General features: G+C 39.7%; 1 protein-coding gene across 5 annotated transcripts in view; it reads left to right on the forward strand.

Annotated features, from left to right (window-relative positions):
* The window catches only part of MTUS1 (microtubule associated scaffold protein 1), a gene marked incomplete at its 5' end in the record, with an annotated part of 159161 nt that overhangs the window by 92137 nt on the left and 43681 nt on the right, over positions 1-23343 (forward strand). For 4 of the 5 annotated variants that reach the window (XM_082863767.1, XM_082863771.1, XM_082863768.1 and 1 more), the window contains one exon: positions 1730-1768. In XM_082863767.1, coding sequence (XP_082719893.1) covers positions 1730-1768 — 39 coding nt within the window. Of the gene's footprint in view, positions 1-1729; positions 1769-12530; positions 12652-23343 lie in introns of those variants that run through there. The other variant, XM_082863769.1, reaches the window with a different exon arrangement.

The raw sequence follows: 23343 nt of genomic DNA on the forward strand, positions 1-23343 counted from the left end.
TGCATATTTATATTAGAGGGTTTAAAATGCACAGAAATGTACAGCATCCTCCTTCATCCCGTCAACCATGAATAACTGTTGCCTTTCCTCCTTTTCTTTCCCTCTGCATATATAATAGCTTTGTTTTTGTTTCAAGAAAACTCAGGGCATAATATGTACATTCTCTTGTGTCTTGCTTTTTATTAATTTAATAGTATATCATGAGAGTGTCTTCATTTTAAATGGCTATGAAATAGTCTCCTGTTTTCCAATTCCCTGGTTCCTGGACATTTTCCGTCTTTCACTATGGCACGTGATACTGAGATGAACATCTCTGAATGTGAATACTATTCATTGCTTCAGGTTCTAGTTACTTCTGTGGGATATTCCTAAAAGAGGAACCACTGGGTTAAACTGTGTGAATCTTTGTGAAGTTGTTATCATATTACTAAATAACTTTCCAGAAATGTGTTAGTCTCTCAAAGCAGTGTGTGTCTGTTGCTCTGTGTCCTTCTCAATGTTTGTGTGTGTGTATGTGTTACATTAGGTAAAGGATCACTTGGTAACTTGAGGTTAATTACCTAGTGAATGTTTATCAACACTTTCTTTTCTACTGAATTCAAGAGAGAATAGGCATAGATATTGGCAAAAAGATTCTTCTGGGTAGCAGCAGGTTCTCATCTTCCAGGGTTTTAAACAAATTTCTGATGCATCAAATTACCCCTTGGTGGGATGACATCAGTATATGAATCTATGGTTTGTATTGATGATGATAAAGCCCTGTAATCTACACATACACCAGTAACTGGAAAGAAATGTCGAACTTTGATACTAAGATAACTTTCAGAGAGTTAGAATGGCATGATTTCTCTGATACGTTTGCAGAACAGAGAACCTCAGTATTCTAAAATGTCTTGCCATTGAATTTGTAAGCTTTTGTATCACAGAGGTTTTACTTGACTGGGAATCAATGCTGTCCATTTATAACAGCCACATATTTTAAGAGATCGTCATCTCTGTAAAATTCCACAGAATGTGGCAGCTGTTTTAACTAAATAATCTGCAGGTGACTTGCCCTAGAAATGACTCTGTCACATCAGGAAGACGTGCTCATAGTCGTCTAGTGACTTATCTTTGTAGCTCTGTACCTGTTACCACTCCTGGTTGAATTTATTTTTCAGCTTTATTGATGTATAATTGACAGTTAAAATTGTATTTGATTTAATACACATATACATTGTGAAATAATTCCCCTGGTTGTATTTTATATTGTATCAGTTTGGAGGAAAAGCTTAAGTATGTTTTCCTTCATAGCTGAATAGCAAGAGAACTGGATTTAATACTTGGCAATTTTAGAAATCACACCCTAGTAGCTGTGTTTTGTAGTCTGGGCCTTTTTGCTCTATCAGCAGTGGAATAGCATCAAGTGTGTAATACATGTATAAATTTAGTACTGTTAAAATTTGAATTTCAGCAGTTCTTGAACTGAAAAAATATCGTAGTTTGTCCTAGCATGTTTAATTTTGACAATGAATAATATCACCCTTAAACTACTATTTTGATGTTATTTGGAATATTTTATCCTTAGATATCCTAAGTATAAACTCAATAAAGATTAAATCTCAGTGGAATTTCCCATCAGGAACCTAAAATTTAGGTGTTAATGGATTGTTTTTGGAAAAAAACTTAGTTTTTAAATGGTTTAGTTTTTTATGATATTTTCTATAAAACATAAATATTTCCATTTTAGGTCCTTCAAGAAAAGGTCTATATACAGCTTTGAATGCGGGTAAGTGACACCTTAAATATGGATGGAGAAAAAGAGTTTTTTTGTAAAGTTATATTATCATTACAAGTATTCAAGTGTATTTGCAGTGATTTTTTCACTACTATGCTTATAAATATAATTTCAGGTTTGTGGCATAAACATAACTGCTTGTGACCTTGATCAGCATAGGGTTAAAACTTGGTGAGCACAATTGCCAAGCCGTCTGATGCAGAAGGACGTTTTATTAATCACAGATAATTTGTTTTTTAAATAATGATATTTTTTCAGATGTGGAGCATATTTAATATTTAAAATGTGGAGATGTAGAGAATGTACTTTTTTTTTTTTACAAGAAATAAGCTATTTTAAAATTGGATAGTCTTTAATTGCTAAGTACTCTCAAGATCAGGTTTTAACACCTTTAATAGTTCAGCCATTTAACATTTTTCTTTTCTTTTTTATACTTCTATTGAACAAAGTCACATCCATCTCTAAGACAGCCTGCAGCCTCACTCACTGAACCTTTGAACGTCAACTGGAAATCAAAAAGCTTTGTCTCTTGAGAAGCCATAGAAGATTCATTAAAATATAGAAGTTTCTGTCTTTTCTCTATAGCTGATTAGGTCCCCATCCACTACTTGAATTCTCTTCTTTAGTATGCAGTTATAGGACAGTTGTATGGCTTCTAAGTCCACCGAGGATTAGAACAGCAAATCAAAGGGGAGAAGGGTATGATTATAACACACTGACTACAGATTATCGTGCATCGTGACAGTGTTGGCTGCTAAGGATATAAAGGTTTGCCCAAAACGAGCAAGGACCTTGTCTCAGAAAGCTTACAGAAAAGTCAAAGGACTGCACAAAAAAATATAAAATCACAAGGAGGGTTACTTGTTCCAGTGAGAGGCCTGGTTAAAGGCTATGATCTAGTGAGGGAAGCCTGGGCAGGAAGTATAAATTTGTGACCCCCTGTATATAGATAGTAATTAAAGAAAATGGGGTGGGTAACCTTAAATATGGAATAACTAATATCTTTGAGGCTCCCAAGACATGTTTGGTTTCCTTAGCTTAATAAGGCAGGGAAGTGTGACCTATTATAGGCTCTTAAAGCTAGAGAGGGCCCAGCCATGCAGAGCGATTTAAATTCTAAAGGTTCGCAAGAGCCTGAGTTTGAACATATATGTTTACCAAACTAATTTTAAAAGCCAAAAGAACTATTCTGCATACTGAGATTTTCATTTTCTTTCATTTTAAATTTTCAGCGCATCCTAATATTTAGGAGAAAAGGATAGCTAGTATGCTATAAACAACTGTATGTTAGAAAATCAGGTAACCTTTATCTGAAAGCTAGATGATATGATAATTCTGTGTTTAACTGAGAAACTTCTAGAGTGTTTTCCAAAGTGGCTGCACCATTTTACATTTCCACCAGCAATGTATGAGGGGTCTAGTTTCTCCACATTCTTGTCAACACTTGCTTTTGTCTGCCTTTTTTATTATAGCCATTCTAATGGGTATGAAGTGGTATCTCATTGTGGTTTCAGTTTACATTTCTCTGATGGCTCATCAGATGTTGAGCACCTTTCAGAAGCTTATTGGCCATTTGTATACCTTCTTTGGGGAAACATTTATTCAAATCCTTTGCCTATTTTAAAATAATTTGTATTATTGTTGAATTATAGGAGTTCTTTATATATTCTGAATATTAGGCCCTTATCAGATATGATTTGCAAATAATTTTCTCCCATTCTGTAGGCTGTCTTTTCACTTTTTGATAGTACCTTTTAAGGCATATTTTTAATTTTCATGAGATCCAGTTTATCTATTTTTTTCTTATGTTGTGTATCTATTTGGCATTATATCTAAGAAGCCATTGCTTAGATACAAGGTCATAAAGACTTATGCCTATGTTTTCTTCTAAGAGTTTTATACTTTTAGCTCTTACACTTGGGTCTTTGATCCATTTTTGAGTTAATTTTTGCATTTGTTGTGAAGTAGGGGATCCGATTTAATTCTTCTGCATGTAGATTTCCTACTGTCCCAGTACCATTTGTTGAAAACACTATTCTTTCTTCCATTGGAATGTCTTGTCACCTTTGTTAAAAACAGTTGGCTGTAAATGTGAGGCTATGTTTCTGGACTCTCTTTTCATGGATCTATGTGTCAATGCCACATTGTTTTGATTACTGTGGTGTAATAAGTTCTAAAATCAGGAAGTGTGAGTCCTCTAACTTGTTCTTCTTTTTCAAGATTGTTTTGGCTATTCTGAGTCCCTTGAATTTCCATATGAACTTTAGGGTCAACTTCTCAATTTCCATAGAAAAGTCAGCTAGGACTTTGATAGAAATTGCATTGAATCTGTAGATGAATTTCTGGAGTATTGCCATCTTTACAATATGAAGTATTATGATTCATGAGTATAGGATGGCTTCCTTTTTAGTTAGGTCTCCTTTAATTTCTTGTAACAATTTTTTTGTAGTTTTCAAAATACAAGTTTTGCGGTTTTGGGGGCAAGTATTTGTGTGTGACATTTCTGTGCTTTGGAAGCTGCCATTGATATTGGTCACAGTAAAGGGGCTGGTTAAATAAGTCTAATATGCCTGTTTTATGAAACTTGGAAAGGCAGTCTTAATTCATGTCTGAAGTCTATGATTATATGAAATATTGTAAAGGATATTTGTTTTCACAGGCATAGTACAAATAATCTCCAATATATATCGTCTTTCTACACACGGGAAAACTATTAGCATTAGGTATTTTCCTTTGGCCCATTGTGGGACTGACATGATATCCTGTTTCCAAAGCCTACCACTGACCCTCAACATATCAGTGACCCTTGATAGGTAAGGTTACCAGAATGGCAGATTAGCAACTGATTGAGAAAAGAAATGAGCAGTATGCATCACGCAGTGGTTTTGCTTGGCAAAGCCTCTAACCATGGAGTAGAAATGGGGCATATGACGGAGTTTGAGAATGCCTCCCTTCAATTCACCCTGAGTAATCAATGCTCTAACAATTGCAGTGGAAAAAGATGTATTTTAAGGGGGTCAGCATAGTGATTTAATGTAGATTGCAGGGTATGAACATGTATTTTCCAAAAAATCATAAACGTCTAGCTGATGGTTAGTTATCATTACTTAAGGCTAACATAGTATTATGACGAGCCTGCCGAGGAAAAGTCACAGTGTGTTGCCCTTTGGAGGAACAGCTCGGATGCTAAGAAGTGGTGTCCAAGCAGCCAATGACTTTGTGGGTCATGTAACCTCTTAGTATTAGCTTTCTTTTCTGTGTAATTGAAATGATCACTAAGGTTTCTCCCCGCTCTGATAGCCTATGACTGCAAAGCACCTTGACTTTCTTTATATTCTGCTTGCAACAGTCATCTTTTAGATCGTACAGAAGACATTGCCTCCACATACAGACATGTTCCTCTGAGCATTAAATTTTATGGCTTTCAGATAGGTTTTTTTGGTTTGTTTAAGCAACAAACTGGTGGAGATTAAAGTTGACCAACTTCATATGTTTTCACTAGAGTGCAATAATCACTTTTTAGCGATTTGCTAAGTTCTAAAAAGTTTAACATGTAGAGGTTTAGAAATCACCCTTTAGTTTTTTTAAATTTGTGATTTTAAATAAAATTCAGATAACTTTATATCCTGTTGTCACTTAACGTAAGTAATCACTCTTTAATGACTATTACATTTAGCATATGCAGCGGCATTTAACTACTCTGTAATATTTGGGGTGCTTCTGCATTACATTCACAAATGATTCTCTGATGAACATCTTTACAGTTATCACCTTCAAAGTTTAGGGAAGTTTTTTTGTGATAGATTCTTAAAAGTAGTATAAACAAATCAAAACATATGCATATTTATAGCCACTTCAGTCAACCAAGTTGCCTTCCAAAAGCTTCATATCCATTTATACAATGACAACATAAAAGAGTGCTGGCATCACCATACTCTGGTCGACGTTGGGTATTATTATTTTTTTTAATTTGGCTAGTTTAATAGTTGAAAATTCTGTATCATTATTTTAGTTTTAACCTTTAATCAGTAATTTCAAAGACAGTTCCATTATCTCGTAAGACAATGAAGAGGAACAGAAAGAGAATGAACTTTTCAGGCATTGACTATTGGTTGAAATCTTGGGATTGCCGCATTCCACTTGTGTCCTGACCTTGGGCTAGTTGCTAAGCCTCTCCAAAGCCTCAAATTTCTCATTTGGAAACGTGAGAATATTTTGGGAAAAAATCCCAGTATAGAAGTAATTTTGACGTCACAGAGTTGTTATATAAAAAACTCTCAGGTGATAGCTGCCTCTGCTACTGGGGACAGTGACGAGGATAATCCTTTTCATTGTTCTTATGGTTCTAGTGGCTGTACTTTTAGAGCTCTATTCCAGGAGGTTGAATTATTTTAAATCCTTCAAGCAGGAAAAACTGGTGAAAGTCAAGAACCATCCTCATGGGGTCTAGCTGTTGTAATTTATTTAAAGATTATGGTGCTGTAAGAGTCTAGCCAACATTGGCTCTAAATAAAACTTGGTTTACTGTTTATAAGGAAGATGCCACACATACCATTACTATTATTGCCATGGTTCTACCACACACGAAAGCTCTTAGGAATACCAGAGCGCCAGAGTTGTACTTACCCTGCCCCTTGGTTCTTTTACACAAGATCATCAGTCTCAGGTGCCGTGGTGTCTGCCCTGGAAAGTAGGAAATGCACTGCGCCTTCCATCCCCACCACTAAATCCAGCACAGGAGGATAGGGTTGCTTTCTGTACCCCCTCTTCCAAGTGTTGGGAGATGGTTGAGAGTTGCACACCTGCTCTGAAGAGGTAATACCGGTGTGACCAGCGCTTTCTCCGGTGAGAGTAGGGATGAGGCTGTCTTTCTTTTTTTTTTTTTTTTTTTTTTTTTTTGCTGTATGCGGGCCTCTCACTGCTGCTGCCTCTCCCGTTGCGGAGCACAGGCTCCGGACGCGCAGGCTCAGCGGCCATGGCTCACGGGCCTAGCCGCTCCGCAGCATGTGGGATCCTCCCGGACTGGGACTCAAACCCGCGTCCCCTGCATCGGCAGGCGGACTCTTAACCACTGCGCCACCAGGGAAGCCCGAGGCTGTCTTTCTGTATTGGTTTATGATTATAACTCTCCTCTCACACTTAAAGAGCAAATGCTATTTTGGCATGTGTTAAATTTAGTGTTCAAATCAGGGAAAAGTATGGATTGTTCAGTAAATCTTGTTGGAACAAGGACTATCATTTTATCAGGAGCTAGAGCCCTACTTCATATACTACATGCAAATATATTCCAGACTGAAGTTTTTTTTGTTTGTTTGTTTTTTGTTTTTTGCGGTACGCAGGCCTCTCACTGTTGTGGCCTCTCCCATTGCGAAGCGCAGGCTCTGGACGCGCAGGCTCAGCGGCCATGGCTCACGGGCCCAGCCGCTCTGCGGCATGTGGGATCTTCCCGGACCGGGGCACGAACCCGTGTGCCCTGCATCGGCAGGCAGACTCCCAACCACTGCGCCACCAGGGAAGCCCCAGACTGAAGTTTTAAACAAAAATTAGAATGATAAGAGCACTGAGAGTATACACTTGTATAGAAAAGGCCTTTCCACGAATGTCACAATGAAAGAATGGGTAACTAGTTATGACAACAAAAGTTTTAGACCTCCCGTTTGTCAAAAACATTCTAAGCATGGTGATAGATGTTAATTAACTATAACTAGACTTCTTGTGATCATAGACAAATACAGGCATACGTCAGAGATACTGTGGGTTCAGTTCCAGACCACCACAGTAAAGCGAGTCACATGAATTTTTGGCTTCCCAGTACATATAAAAGCTATGTTTACACTATAGTGTAGTCTGTTAACTGTGCAATAGTAGCATTATGTCTAAAAAAGGTACATATCTTAATCTAAAAATACAAAACAAAAAGCAATTACAGTAGTAACAGCAAAGATCACCAGTCACCATAACGAATATAATAATAATGAAAACGTTTGAAATATTACAAGAATTACCAAAATGTGACAGACACATGAAATGACCAAATGCTGTTGGAAAAATGGTGACATAGACTTGCTCAACACAAGGTTGCCACAACCTTCAATTTGTAAAAATACAGTATCTATGAAGCGCAATAAAATGAGGTTATGCTTGTATCGAATCCAAAAAAGACAAATACTGTGGAATCTAAAAGACAGAATGAATGAATATAACAAAACAGAAACAGACTCACAGATAACAAACTAGTGGTTACCAGTGGGGAGAGGACAGGGAAGAGGGACAATATCGTAGAAGGGGAGTAAGAGGTACAAACTCTTAGGTATAAAATAGGATACAAGGATGTAATTAACATACAGCACAGGGAGTATAGCCAATATTTTATAATAATTTAAAATGGAGTTTATAAAATATGAAATCATATTTTGTACACTTGAAACTAACATAACATTGCAAATCAACTATACTTCATTAAAAGAGAAAAGAAAAAAATTAGACACAAAAAAGAAATATGAGGGACTAAGAAACATGAAAAAAGTTTACGAACATCAATTAAAATAATGTGCTGTCAGTTCTTGTCTATTTTTAAGAGTAATACCCACTATTGGTGAATGTGTGAGGACCAGGTGCCTTGTACATGCCACTGAAGGGGTATAAATTACTACAGCCTTTCTGGACAGAGACACTTTGGTGACATATAACAAAAGCCTTCTACCCTGGAATTCCATTTTTCAGAATTGATTCTAGGAAAATAGTTGATTGACTTATTTATTGCTTTTCAGAAATGTTTAGAAGGGGGAAGTTGGAAACAGTATGAATGGTTTAAACAACAGGTGGTGTTTATGTTCACCGACATTTTAATGATATTTTTGAAGCCATTAAAATAACAACATAGAGGATTATTTAATGCCATGGAAAGATAAATGTGAAATTTTTAAGTTTAAGAAAACTGGTTACAGAGCACTGTGATGTACAGATAATTTAACTTTTTTAAAATAATTTTTTAAGTTTGTTTTTATTTTTGGCTGTGTTGGGTCCTCGTTGCTATGTGCGGGCTTTCTCTAGTTGCAGCGAGCAGGGGCTACTCTTCGTTGCGCTGTGCGGGCTTCTCATTGTGGCTTCTCGTTGTGGAGCACGGGCTCTAGGCACGCGGGTTTCAGTTGTTGTGGCACACGGGCTCAGTAGTTGTGGCTTGCGGGCTCTAGAGCACAGGCTCAGTAGTTGCGGCACACGGGCTTAGTTGCTCTGTGACGTGGGATCTTCCAGGCCAGGGGTCGAACCCGTGTCCCCTGCATTGGCAGGCGGATTCTTAACCACTGTGCCACCAAGGAAGCCCCTAATTTAACTTTTATTTTTTAAAAAATTATACATTGAACATGTATTTTTTCTTAGTTTTTAAAAACAAACATTGTACATGGATAAAACATTACTGCTCTTATTTTGGGAGACCAAAGAAATAAAAGGCAGTGCCACTGATCTTGAAAAACTTATAATCTTAAGGGTGGGTGGAGGTTGACATTTTTTCTAATTGCTTTATGTGAATTTTTGGACAGTCATTCACGATATAGCTTAGACATTCTTTTCCCTACTAAGGAAGAGGACATTATGGAAATATTGGTCTCTTTTTTTTTTTTTTTTTGTGGTACGCGGGCCTCTCACTGTTGTGGCCTCACCCGTTACGGAGTACAGGCTCCGGACGCGCAGGCTCAGCGGCCATGGCTCACGGCATGTGGGATCTTCCCGGACTGGGGCACGAACCCGTGTCCCCTGCATCGGCAGGCGGACTCTCAACCACTGCGCCACCAGGGAAGCCCTGGGTACTTCTATATTTAGTATAACTAAAGAAACCACAGTGTGCACACAAGTGGTAACAGCTGATCAAATAAGTAATCAAGGAAACGTTTTGAGCCAGTTTTAAAATCTGTGCTTCCCCAAGCCCTGAAGTATATATATTATAAAAATAATTGGAACTATACAATAATTTCTTTTTCGATTATTTAAAAGAGTGCATACATATAAAGTGTTTAGGAGTGTGCTTGGTATGTAGTATATTGTATGAGTTGGCTGTTAAGGCCCCTTTTGCTTTGGTGCACTTGTACTCAACTGCCACCAGGGGGCAGACTGTGTTTGGGAAAGAATGGAAACCCAGCTTGAGCTGTTCTTAGTCATTCATCTCAAACATCTTTTTCCGTGTGTGTGTGTGTGTGTGTGTGTGTGTACACTTTGCTGTACAAACAAGAACTACTCCTCTGACTTTTGACTTTTCCTTCTGACTGGCACTGCTTCTCTTTATTCTTGTAGTTCTTTGCTGTGCTGTTTTTTTTTTTTTTTCTCTGTTTTTTGCCTTTGAAAGAAGAGTTCCCAGAGGATGGGAGACACTGCAGGCCACAGCCACACAGGGCCACGTAGGGTCACTCACAGGGAGAAGCAGGGAGCCTTGCTGTGCTGTTTACAAAGATCGTTAGCAACATTACTGTTAACTCTGTGTGGTGTAGCTTAGGGTAGTTCAAGTAGACTTTCTAATGAGTATGAAAAATTGGTGGCATGTTGCTAATTTCTTCTTTTGGGTAGTCTAGGCTAAAGGATTTCCCCATAAACCAGGATACATTAGCGTTTACTGTTACTTAACTAACAAAACTAAACAAACAAAAAAACTTAACAAAACAGAAAACATCCTATAGGGGGTGGTGTCCTATCTTTAATAATATCAGTGTTCAGTCTTCTGTTTATAATTTTAATGCTGTTTTTTGTTTGTTTGTTTGTTTTTGCGGTACGCGGGCCTCTCACTGCTGTGGCCTCTCCCGTTGCGGAGCACAGGCTCCGGACGCGCAGGCTCAGCGGCCATGGCTCATGGGCCCAGCCGCTCCGTGGCATGTGGGATCTTCCCGGACCGGGGCACGAACCCGTGTCCCCTGCATCGGCAGGCGGACTCTCAACCACTGCGCCACCAGGGAAGCCCTTTAATGCTGATTTGTATCTTAGTTTTTTTAAAACTTTTTATGGGGGTATAGTTGTTTTACAGTGTTGTGTTTATCTTAGTTTTTACAAGCTTTTTTTCTTTTCTTGGTGCGGGCGGGGAGGAGAGGTGCTTTATGGCAAATTAATTTGCGGAATCCAGGAAAAAGGTTGCGGTTTAACAATAACAAATTGTGATAGAGTGAAAAGGCACCACCTAAATGTAGCTTTTCTAGACTTCAATTCCTTGATTATTTGTGCTTGCATGGCCGTGGGTGCAATGTTTACAAGACGCCTTGTCTGTGCAGGAACAGGTTGTAATTTTCCCGCACCTAACCCCCGGCAGGTTGTTGGGTTGGTCTCTCGACAGCCTCTGAAGTGGCAGGCTGTGGGGCGAGTGAAAACGGAGAAGGAATTACTCAAAATTTCCTTTCCTGCCTGTCTCCTTCCCTCTTCACACCCTAAATGCTCTACAGAATTTCTTGAAGAGTAACTGCTTCCCGCACATTCTCATAGCATTTAATAGTCATTTATGGTTAACAGTTAACTGCATTCATTTCTGTTACTGAGTCTTGGAAATCTTGGAAACACACATCGATCATTTTTCACACACTGTTTTCTTGTGCTTTTTAAAATTAAAAGAGTTGGACTCTTCCTGGTTTAATAATATTAGCTTTACTTAAGTGAGCATTTTGCAGGTGCAGTTTTCTTATGTCCATGCCTTTATCTTTTCAACCCCTTTTTTTTTTGCCACCATATTTTAATGTGCTTTAACAAAGGACTCTATTCAAACATTTACCAGATCTCAGTTCTTACTGATAAACAATAATCACACCTTCCTGATGTTCCTAGTCTCAAAACGTTACTATCTTGAGAGGTCACCTGATTCTGTATAATTAGTCAAGCAATAATTGGAGTCCTTAGAATACTCACTAATTTTTATTCCTCTGCAACTATTGTTGCATCTGGTAGAGAAATTGCATTAACCTTTATTGCTGACGCTTAGTGAAGTCCTCAGACTATGAGTGTTAGAGTTGAATTTTAACCTTTTATCAATCCGTCATTAGTATATTATAGTAAAAACATTTTTTTGAAGTATAATTGACCTACAACATTACGTTAGTTCCAGGTGTTACAGTAGGAATTTTATTTAAAATTGTAATTGAGAACATTTATTGCTTGAAGCCATTAAAATTTTTTTGTCCATGGTATCAGGTTTACATGTAAAATATCTGAAAAAAATGCCCAGTGCTACTGGGCATATTCACACTAGTAGTGTGAATATAATTACAATTAAAAACATCAGAACACAGATTATTTAATGAAGTCTTAATTTTTTATAATTACTAAATAGATATTAGGCACTCCTCGAAGTAGTTATTTCCCCTTAAGGATCCTCCAACTCATTACAGAACCTGTGACACTATTGGTTGTTATATAAAGTGCCTAAGACCACCCACTTTCTCCTCCCCTTCTCCATCTCTGATGAAAACCATAATAAGCCCATAAGCATGTTTGGTGTGATGTCATTCAGAGGCTGCTGACTGCTGGGTCTGCTAGGAGGAGATTTTATTCAGAGGAAGAGCATTGTTTTGGCAACATCTGGGAGTAGAGACGGAAGCCAGAAGCACTTGGATAGCTCTGGGGTTTTTCTTTTGTGCATGTACGGTGGAGTGACGTCTGGCATGTAGGCATGTTTCCTCTCGCTGTATTTCTTGGCTTCGAGGAAGGGTGCTGAGTTTAAAAAGACAGTATGTGAGAATCCACGGAGCTGGTTCTTCTGTGAAATCTTTCCACCTGCTCTGAAGACATGTTGTTGTCTCCCAAGTTCTCCCTGTCCACCATTCACGTTCGACTCACTGCCAAAGGATTGCTTCGAAATCTTCGACTCCCTTCAGGGTTTAGGAAAAGTACTGTCATTTTCCACACAGGTTTGTCTTGCGCAGATCTCTCTTTGCCGTTACACGGGGGGCATCTTGATTAACTTGCAGGTGTTTATCAGAAATTTTCTAAGGGGATAGATAACTGGCGAAAGAAAGCTCTAATGAGAGAACGAGGCATAATTTGTAAAAATAAGCGGTTTTCTCTTACGTTTCAGCACATGTGTATGGTACTTTTACTGTCTGCAAGCTGATGTGTGCTCGGTTTGTTTGTTGAAAGCAGAACTGTTGCCTGGGTGCGCCCAGCTCTTTGCTCTGACACCAGCCGAATCTGGAAAAATCAACACCTGTTCAATTACATTTTACTTCACATGATTTTGGAAATAGGACACAGGTAAATTAAGACAAACAGTTCTCTTTCCTTTAAAGAAGGAGATGAAATGAGAGGGTTTCTGGAGGTTTTCATTACGTAGTTCCTCATTGAGATTGGACTAGGCTGGTTTGGTAGGCTAAAAGATTTCCACGTTCTAAACATTTCTGAAATAAAACATCGTAATGGCTGTGGAGAGGTAGGAAATGAACCACAAATTAAGTTTTCCAAGCTTCATGGTGGAAACGTTTGCAGTCACAAAAGACTGCCTCTGATCTTTAATGCTTGTATCTGCTTTTTATTTTCTGTGCCTGAGATGGAAATAAATGTAGGGTATATTTTAGGCACGTGTAAACCTGTGTGTCCACTTTTAGAGGATTCATTTGCCTACTGTGGCTACCTCTTGTTTAGATATAATTGCAACTGTGGGAAATTAAGTTGATTTTATGCTATAAAAACTGGAGTGCTCTTATATTGAATTCGGGCTGGTTAGTGGTATCTGTGCTAGAATCATGAGTATGTAAATAGATGATTTGTTGTTTCCTGTGAACGCCAGCCCTTCTGGGTCTTGTTTTCCGTCTCTGTCCCCAGTGATTTTTTTCAGCTGACTGCTTTCAGTTTTCCCAGGGGCATCTCCCTGCTCTGTGGGATGACTCTTCCTCATGTTTCATAACTCGCCTTGACCTGTCACTGGAGTCTGCCAGCCTTTCCCTCTCGATCTGAGCTGACAACTGAAGGTAAATGGATAAGTCAGGAGGGAAACAGTGGCTCTGTCTCTCCCAGCCTAAATGCCACTGTCACTTTTTCAACCTTAAAGAATAAAAAGGTGAAAAATAAAAATAAAAGGGTGCCCTATATTTGCAATAATTTGTGTAATCTAAAATAGCTCCAAATGGCTTTTAAAGTTTTTTGACTTTAAAAATTATATTTCTATGTTTTAATCAAAACCAGTAACACATTCAGTTAGATTTTATATTCATATATTTGTTTTCCATTAACAAGAATTTTAAAAATCTTGCAAGACACATAAGTTTTGTTTAAATGGAATAATGGAGAAGCCTCTGGTGGTTCTTGACCCACGGCACTTTAAAATATTCATACAAAGTTATCCAGCGTTTAGTCATGGCTTTTAATTGTAACTTAAGAAAAAAAATCAATCCACACTCCAAGTTCAAAAGAGAATCAAACAGTACAGAAGGTTGTACAATTCCAAGTGAGCCTCTTTCTTACCCAGGCCCTGCACCCTTCCACAGATGAAGCACCCTTCCACTCTCATGGGTGCTTGTTTGTCCTTCCGGTAATTTTCTAGTCGTATATAAGCCTATGCAGGTTCTTTTATATCCCTTTTTGTTTTACAGAAATGGAAGCTTACCATATATACTCTTCTATAGCTTACTTTTAAACATTAATATATCTTCGATTTTCAGGTTAACACACTTATCTACCACATTCTTTTTAGTAGTCTTGTAACATCCCGTTGTTGGATGAGCCATGGGTTATTTAACCAGTCTTCCATTAGTGAACGTTTTAGGTTGTTTGTACCATTTTTGTGGAGCAGATAGCTTTCCAAGGCAACTTAAGCAAAAGGCACAAGGCTTTTATTACCAGAGTTTGACTAACTAATAGTGATATTTTGGGTACTCTTTATTTTTTTAATTTACATAAAAATATTTTGAAACATTCATTTGATTGCAGTTGTAATTTTTAGAGCTAGAGTGTACTTAGTGGTGCTCTAGTTTACCTGATTTTACACCAGGAAGTCGGAGGCCCAGAGAAGTGAATTAACTTGCCCAAGGGCACACGGTCAGTGGCAGGGATGGGACTAAAACCTGGGGCCTCTGTTAAGAATTCTTGGGTTTTTTAGATTTTTCCAGCTGTGAATTTTGCTGTAATTCTGTTAGATCTAGTGAATAGCAGTGATGGAAAAAAGAGTTTTGTGTGTGAGAAGCATTTTAAAATTATGTGAAGAATATAATTCTACTTACCCCAGTAAGAATCTTTTGTGAGTTTATCCATATTACATAACTTGAGGGTCTGAGAAATCTTCCAATAAAATAGATATTGAACTTATCGCATTTCTTCTTATCCACATGGGCTGTGAGCAGTAGCTTGTGTTTGTATTCTTTTTTTTGGTTTTTATTTTATTTTTTGCGGTACACGGGCCCCTCACTGCTGTGGCCTCTCCCGTTGCGGAGCACAGGCTCCGGACGCTCAGGCTCAGTGGCCATGGCTCATGGGCCCAGCCGCTCTGTGGCATGTGGGATCTTCCCGGACCGGGGCACGAACCCGCGTCCCCTGCATCGGCAGGCGGACTCTCAACCACTGCGCCACCAGGGAAGCCCTTGTGTTTGTATTCTTAGTAAAAGAAGTGGTGTTGGTGGCTGCAGTGGCAGTGGAGTTGGCCTGGATACCAAGAGCCCGGGGCTGTGTAGCCTTGGTTCTGCTAGTAACCAAGTCATTGACCTTGATCACATAACCAAACAAGGCTACAAAATGAAGGAATCAGATGAGATGATTTCCAAGGTCTCTTCAACCTCAAATTCTGTGAATTTTCTGGCTACAGGTTAAAAAACCCTGGATGTGTTACTGAAAATTCTTCTTATCTAAACTAATTCTCTCCTTATTTCCCAAACTCAGCGAATACTCCTGATTTTTTCTCTTCACAACACCACTGTTTGCCCCCTATCCTGTCCTCACACCTCAGTACCCTTTGAATTATTGTTCTTCCTCATTTATCCACAATTAATTGGTTGCAAGAATCTAAGACTCTATCCTTTGAAATCACTATTGTTTTTACCCTCTGCCTGCTGTAGTTCAGGCTTTATTTTTAGATTGAAGAATTTGAAAATGCTCTTCTTAGAGGCAGAAAATGGTCAAATGTTGACAGTTGCATATCACCCAATCTAATACTTCGGGACTTTTTGAAGGATTTTATATTTTTGGTCTTTGCCACCAACCAGTCTTTCCCTTGCTTCCAAACTGACTTTCACATTGCAGGATTAAGTCATTCGTCTCATAAACAAATATGTATTAGACATGTACTGTGTGGCAGGTGCAGTGCTAGGTGCTGACAATGTAGCCAGGACTGAGCCACACGTGGCCTCCTGCCTTCACACAGCCCACAAGTTTTAAATTTTGGCCGTACCACATGGCTGGTGGGGTCTTAGTTCCCCAACCAGGTACTGAACCTGGGCCACAACAATGATAGTGCCTAATCCTAGCCCAAGACCACCAGGGAACTTCCCTATGCAGCCCACAGTTTACCAGGGAGACAGGCAGAGAACATGAGGCCGTCGCGGTAGGGCATGGACTAGGTGCTCAGGCAGCGCCCAGCAGGTGAGGCTGACTTTATCCAGATCCTCCAGGAGCGCCATTTAAGCTGGGACCCCGGGATAGGAGGAAGTAGCCAAGAAACAAAAAGTGTTCCAGGCAGAGAAAACAGCATGTGAAAGCCTGGAGGTGAGGGAGACTTTGGCTCCTTTAAGGAAACGAAAGAATTTTAATATGTCCGAGCATAGAATGTGGAGAGGCGCCAGCAATAGGATGGTGGTTATGTGGAGCCAGACAGAACGGGCCCTTTGACCGGCCCTCGCACAGGACACTGTGCGCTGTAGTATACTGACAAAGTGTTGTCCCGTCCAGGATGTGATTTCCTCTGAAAATAGGGGCAAGGAAAGAGAGTGGATTTGTCAGGGTTTCGGGTAACATAGCAGGATGTCAGGCGTGAACGACGACCTCAGCATCAGAAGAGTGCTACATCTTCTAAGAAGTCCAGGAGTGATCTAACTGACTTACCCGAGCTTTCAGTTCGGTCTAGTTCAGAATTCTGCCTCATATTTTGAAACTTATTAGTTTCAATTTTATGAGTCAGTGGAGGGAAGAGAATCTTCCGCGTAGAACTATTCCTTGCCTCCAAGTTTATTGGAATTCAGGTTTTCTATGAAGCTGGAGATGAGATACTTGTATTAATTATTATGAAAAGTGCCATTTTGAGCCTCAGAGTTAATATTCTCATTGATTCAAGTGAAGGCAATTCCCTGCACTAAGAGAATTCTTTTTGCTGAGCTAGTAAGATTAAAAGCAATTACTCTAAAAAAAAAAAAAAAAAGCAATTACTCTAGCAAAGGAGAGGGGTGTATGTACATATATTTTGAGGAAAGGCAGGAGAAGTATTATTAATAGAACAAAATATTTTCATTTACTTGAAGCTGCGCTAAAGAGAACCATTTTGCCTAGATATTTGGTAAGAGTGAGGCAGAATGCAAATAAGTTTGTTTAATTAGAATGAAAGTCATCAAGTTACGTGCTTGGGTTTGGTATTCATTTTCCAGACTGTCAAGTAGAACTGCTTTTAGCTGCAGTTCAAGATACTTTAACTAAGGAGGAGCTTGTCTCTCTTAGAAAGCAGCAGCTCTGATGTTCAGAGGCTCAGTCATGTCAGGATCAACACCTGTGCTGTTTTCTTGGCCTTTTCCTCATGACTTGCCTCATGATGTCACAATGCCTGCTGCAGGCAGGAAAAACAAGACCCAGGGAAGGGGTGGTGCTTACATCTCATTGGCTAAATCTCAGTCACATGGCTGTTTCTACCTTCAAGGGAAGCTGGGAAATTGAGTGTTCGACTTCTCCAATCGCTGTAGTACATGCAGGTATAAGAGGGATTAGAGCCCTATTAGAGAGACTGCCACAGAGAAGGCAAAACGGTTATTTCTCAAAAGCTAATACTGGCAGCTTATAAATAAGGGAAGTATATCAGTTAACAAGTTGAATCTTGCAACAAACCTCATTGTTTCTTCTCTTTCATGATATGAATGTTTTTTGGTAATGATTACCTATTTTGTAAATGTGTCAGTTAAACACTTTCAAGTCATTTTGTTGTTTGGACGTAGAGGTTAATATTTGATTTTGATCTCTTGAATTAATTTTTAGTTACAAAATAATGCTTATACTGAGAAAGAATGTTCTCAACCTTATGTGATTTTTATATAATTAAAATGTGTTAACAAAAGGTAAATATTAGCAGTGCATTTATGGTGGGGATCCTAGTCATGCATTAAGGTGATGCTAAATAAACCTTAATTTCTCTTGTGTTTCTCACATTGCAAAATATGAAAGCCAGTGAAAGCATTTTAGAAAGGTTTCATAAAAAACTATATATATTAGAATTTTTTTGTGAAAAGTTTTAAAATATTCACTCATTTGTAGAATGCAAAAGGCATCAAAAGGACCAAATTCAAGAACACCAGATGAGAGATGTGGCCTTCCACCACCCGTTTGTTATCTCACTGTGAATCCACATTCTTCTTTTTAGCTTCCTTAAAAGCAGTCTTGAAAGTTTCTCTGGCCTCTTGCCACATTGATAAACGTTCACTAAGAACGGGTGTTGTGGGGCCTCCCTGGTGGCGCAGTGGTTGAGAGTCCGCCTGCCGATGCAGGGGATGCGGGTTCGTGCCCCGGTCCGGGAAGATCCCACATGCCGCGGAGCAGCTGGGCCCGTGAGCCGTGGCCGCTGAGCCTGTGCATCTGGAGCCTGTGCTCCGCAACGGGAGAGGCCACAACAGTGAGAGGCCCACGTACAACAACAACAAAAAAGTGCCCTTTCATAGTTATAGCAGTCTATTTAAGAGAACAGTTATGTGTTAAATGAATTTTCACTCATAATGGATAATATTTTTGATAAGTCTTTAAAAGGTGTTGAAAGAGAAAGTTAGTATATCTTAATCTCACAAGTTTCAGATAGCTAGTCTTACTGTGCTAAATTGTGTTTTAATGTAGTGTCTATTTTGACACAAACATGGTAAATAAACCATACATTATAGCCTGGAGTTGGATTCAGGATGGGAAGTATAGCAGTGTTTTTCATGAGGAGAAAATGGAGGAATAAGGCAAGTAAAACATATATAGTAAATGCTTATTTAATTAGAACCACTGAAATATTTGGGTTAACTGAGTTTTGGATAGTAGAGAATCACCCTATACATGAAATAGTATAGATTACGATACTTTTTATTAGCTCTAAAGCATGTTTTAGAGCTAAAAGAAGTATTTTATTAATAGTATATGCATATTACTGTTATCTTAGGTAAAAAGATGACAGATGTGGTTTTAAATGTATATAAAATTGAACATCACTTTTCTGTATTTGGCTTAGGTGATACAATAATACTTTGGATTATTTTAGTACATAAGGGTCCTTTATAAAAGGCATCAATTACATAGCTCTGGGGAAAATTAAGACTCATAGAGCCTTCTTTGGGGTGAGAGACTAGGCTTTTTCCTATTGTTCCCTGGTGGCCTGAGTTTTAGGCATCTCTCACTCAAATTGCTTTTCCTTAACTGGTTAATGTTTTGAGAATGACATTCTCTTTTTATTTATTGTTTGTGTTATGGAAATTCCTAATGTTGAATGTTTTAATTGGCTATTCTCGTTTTTGTTTCTACTGTCTATTAAGGATAGTCTATTGTCTTAAATTTGCAATAAGGACATTTTTGACCCGCTTTGGTGCATTTTGGGGACTCCCCGCTCCCCCAGGTCTTTTGTCTCCACATGCCTTGTTTCAGCCATGCTGCTCTGCTTGACAAAGAGCATGTGATTGCACATGGCTGTGATGGTGAGGGACACCACCTGTGGCCCACAGGGCCTGGCCTGGCTGGCACAATGGTGACATCCCCTGAGCTGGCTAGCTCATGGTGGAAAAGTCCAGAAGAAACAGCTTTTAAAATTCTAAAATGGTACATGTGCTTGAAGTAGATACTGCAAGAAGGGCCTTGTAGACTTTTTGTTTTTGTTTTGGAATTGGTTCCTAGGGGTGACAGAATGTTATTCTTGGTACTGTGTTCTTCCACGTGGTAAATTAAAAGGGACGTCTTGGTGTATGTCATCACCACTGAAATCAAAAACACTGCTTGGCTTTGTGAGGCCAGGCATCTTTTTAGGTACCTATTAAATTGGTTAACTCAAAATGATCGTTAAGACAAAAACAAAAATATGTAAGTCCACATGAAGGCCAGCATTTAATATTTTAGGTAACTTGCTTAATAACAAAGGGGAAAAAGCCAGTTCCAGAGCTGCTGTCTTGTGAAACAGCACCTCAGTCACATCAGTGAACTTGGTGGGCATGTGTGTATATATATATATTTTTTTTTTGGGGGGGGTCTTCATTGCTGCATACGGGCTTTCTCTAGTTGCGGCAAGCGGGAGCTACTCTTCATTGAAGTGCGCAGGCTTCTCATTGCGTTGGCTTCTCTTGTTGTGGAGCATGGGCTCTAGGCACATGGGCTTCAGTAGTTGTGGCTCGTGAGCTCAGTAGTTGTGGCTCGTGGGCTCTAGAGCGCAGGCTCAGTAGTTGTGACGCACAGGCTTAGTTGCTCCGAAGCATGTGGGATCTTCCCGGACCAGGGCTTGAACCTGTGTCCCCTGCATTGGCAGGTGGATTCTTAACCACTGTGCCACTGGGGAAGCCCCAGTGGGTATATATTTTATCCCTTTCCTTATGCTCTGAGAAAAGACTTATCCAATTTGTTCATATACAGTGTGAACAAGTATAACAAAAGCTACTTTTTCCTATTTTAAGTTGAAGTAAAAATTCAGATTTTTTTCTCTACTAAAATAATGAAAGTTTTGCTTGTTAGATGATTAAAATAAAAATATTTTCATTTGACATCTGTAGAATTTTTAATGATACAGGCATGAAATTGCATTACTTGCAAATTTTTTTAGTATGCTCTTTTAGTCCTGAAACAAATCCGTAAACTATTTTTTTTTGCTCTATTTGTTTTTTATAATTTATTTATTTATCTTTGGCTGCACTGGGTCTTCATTGCTGCACGAGGGCTTTCTCTAATTGTCGTGAACGGGGGCTACTCTTCGTTGCAGCACACAGGCTTCTCATTGTGGTGGCTTCTCTTGTTGCGGAGCATGGGCTCTAGGCACGAGGGCTTCAGTAGTTGTGGCGCACGGAATCAGTAGTTGTGGCTCTTGGGCTCTAGAGCACAGGCTCAGCAGTTGTGGCGCACGGGCTTAGTTGTGGACCGCAGCATGTGGCATCTTCCTGGACCAGGGCTCGAACCCATGTCCCCTGCATTGGCAGGCAGATTCTTAACCATTGCGCCACCAGGGAAGTCCCACAGATCCATAAACTTTTAGCACATTAAGGTGGACTTGTAGATTATTTAGAAAGCCAACAAACTGGCGGATGTTGTACCTTCTTAAAAGTATTTCTGAATGTAATGAATTTCTATTAACTTTTCTTTATAGTTAGTAGTCCATTTTAAGAACATAAGAGATCTGCTTCATTCCCTGCCAGCCACATGGAAAACGTCTACGGTCAATTTTGGATTGTTTTGCAGGAAAAATTGTCTAAGCAACAGTTATCCTGAAATAGGTGTGTTTAATATGAATATGCCTTCTATTCTGTAATCTGCTTTTGAAATTAAGAAAGTAAAACCACTTTATATATAATACAAATCATTGCAGCACTTCCAAAAATAGAATACTGTAAAATTTTAATAGGTGTCCTACAGTACCCCTCCCCAGCCACCTGCAAAAGAATTAGCTTGGGTAATGTTAACAGTCTAAACACTGTGCTTTGCTGAGCTTGAAATGTTCCATAGTCAGCAAATGCCATACCTACCCAGAAAAAGAAAAATATTAGGGCTTCCCTGGTGGCGCAGTGGTTGAGAGTCCGCCTGCCGATGCAGGGGACATGGGTTCGTGCCCCGGTCCGGGAAGATCCCACATGCCACGGAGCGGCTGGGCCCGTGAGCAATGGCCGCTGAGCCTGCGCGTCCGGAGCCTGTGCTCCGCAACGGGAGAGGCCACAACAGTGAGAGGCCCGCGTACCGCAAAAAAAAAAAAAAAAAATTATATATGGCTCCTAATTATGACTATTAACTTTTCTAGAGCAAACACATAATGAAAGGAAACCTGAAAAGGTTTATATAAATGTAAGCTAATAATTGATAACATGAACATGTTCGTTTGTTTGTTTAAAATGATGGTTGGATGCCACAAAGTAGTCCTCAGTGCCTTAACTGTGTGCCTGTTGTCAGGCCTGAGGGCCTCTTCCATGCTTGTCAAGGGGAGTGCTTTCTCCTTTCATACAACACTGAATAATAATTCAGAAAAAGATCTTGGTAAGATTGTCTAGATTTCCGTGGGGGTGCAGTTCAATTGATCAAGCTGGGAAAGTGTGTTAATAGGCTTATGTTAGGGGCTGCATTCAGGACAATGGGAAATAAAGAGCTGATTTGCTCCCCAGGAAAATGCCCCTGCAGATGATTCAATTTGGAAAGCGTGATGGAGCAGGTGAGGCTAGAATAGAGTCTCTTTGGAGAATAAGGAGCAGAGTGTTAGAGAATGTCAGTGCACTTCGCCACCGGGTCCCACGCCACACGCCCCCTCCCTCTGCCCTCTCTCGCATTCCCACACGCTCATCTGCTCCTCTCTGTGCTGTCTCTGAGCTGGAAACGGTGACTTATCCTGGGTTCCTCTTGATCCAACTGGTCCAGAAGTCTTCCTGTTCTGCCTCATAAACACATTCATCATTTCCTGCCTGTTCTCACTGCCCTGACCGCCAGTTCCCCTCCCTGGGCCTCCCTCCTGGCCACTCTCCTCACCAGCTCAGATCTTCTTCCACTGTGTCTCCAGACCCCTGCTTGGCACCATTCTGTGTCTCCTACGAGAGAGAGAAAACCTTGTACAGCACGCATGTCTCGCCCCTGTTTATGCTTCCAGCCACATCATCTTACTTTAATTTCAGGAGAGCTTTGCTGTCAGCATTGAATACCAGGACCTCCAGGGCCTCCTATACCTCTATGCCTTGGTGTTTTCTGGCCTTTGCTGTTCATCTGTCTGCCAAACATGCAAATGTCCGTCCAAACTCTGTCTCTAGAACCCTTTCTTGACAGCCCCAGATCTAGGTGTTTCTCTACCTGTACTCTCACCACACTGTGTACATAATTCTGTTACCTAATTATCAAATCATACGGCCATTGGTGATGGCCTCTTTCTGTCTCTGCTGCATAAAAAAAGTTCCTTGTGAACAAGAACCAATGTGTTAGAAGCACATCCAACAGACATTTACTGAGTGTACAGTGGTCATGTGGGTGACCATTTCATCACTGGGTACTCCCTCTTATCAGAACACATATTTCCTAGTAGTTCACGTTTAAGGCTTTCTTGTCATGGAATATCCCAGGGTAAACACCCATAAATACCCATCAAATCCTGAGGAAACACTGACGGAAAGAACTTGTGTAAAGATAGGTGTCCCTAGGAAGGGTTTTAGGTGTGTAGGTTCAGATTAAGGCAGTAAGACGGGAATCAGTTGTCTGTCCAGGCTGCTGGTTGAGCCCATTAGCTCATTACTTAC

The sequence above is a fragment of the Leucopleurus acutus genome (assembly GCF_964270905.1).
Source record: "Leucopleurus acutus genome assembly, chromosome: 21".
Lineage (NCBI taxonomy): Eukaryota > Metazoa > Chordata > Mammalia > Artiodactyla > Delphinidae > Leucopleurus > Leucopleurus acutus.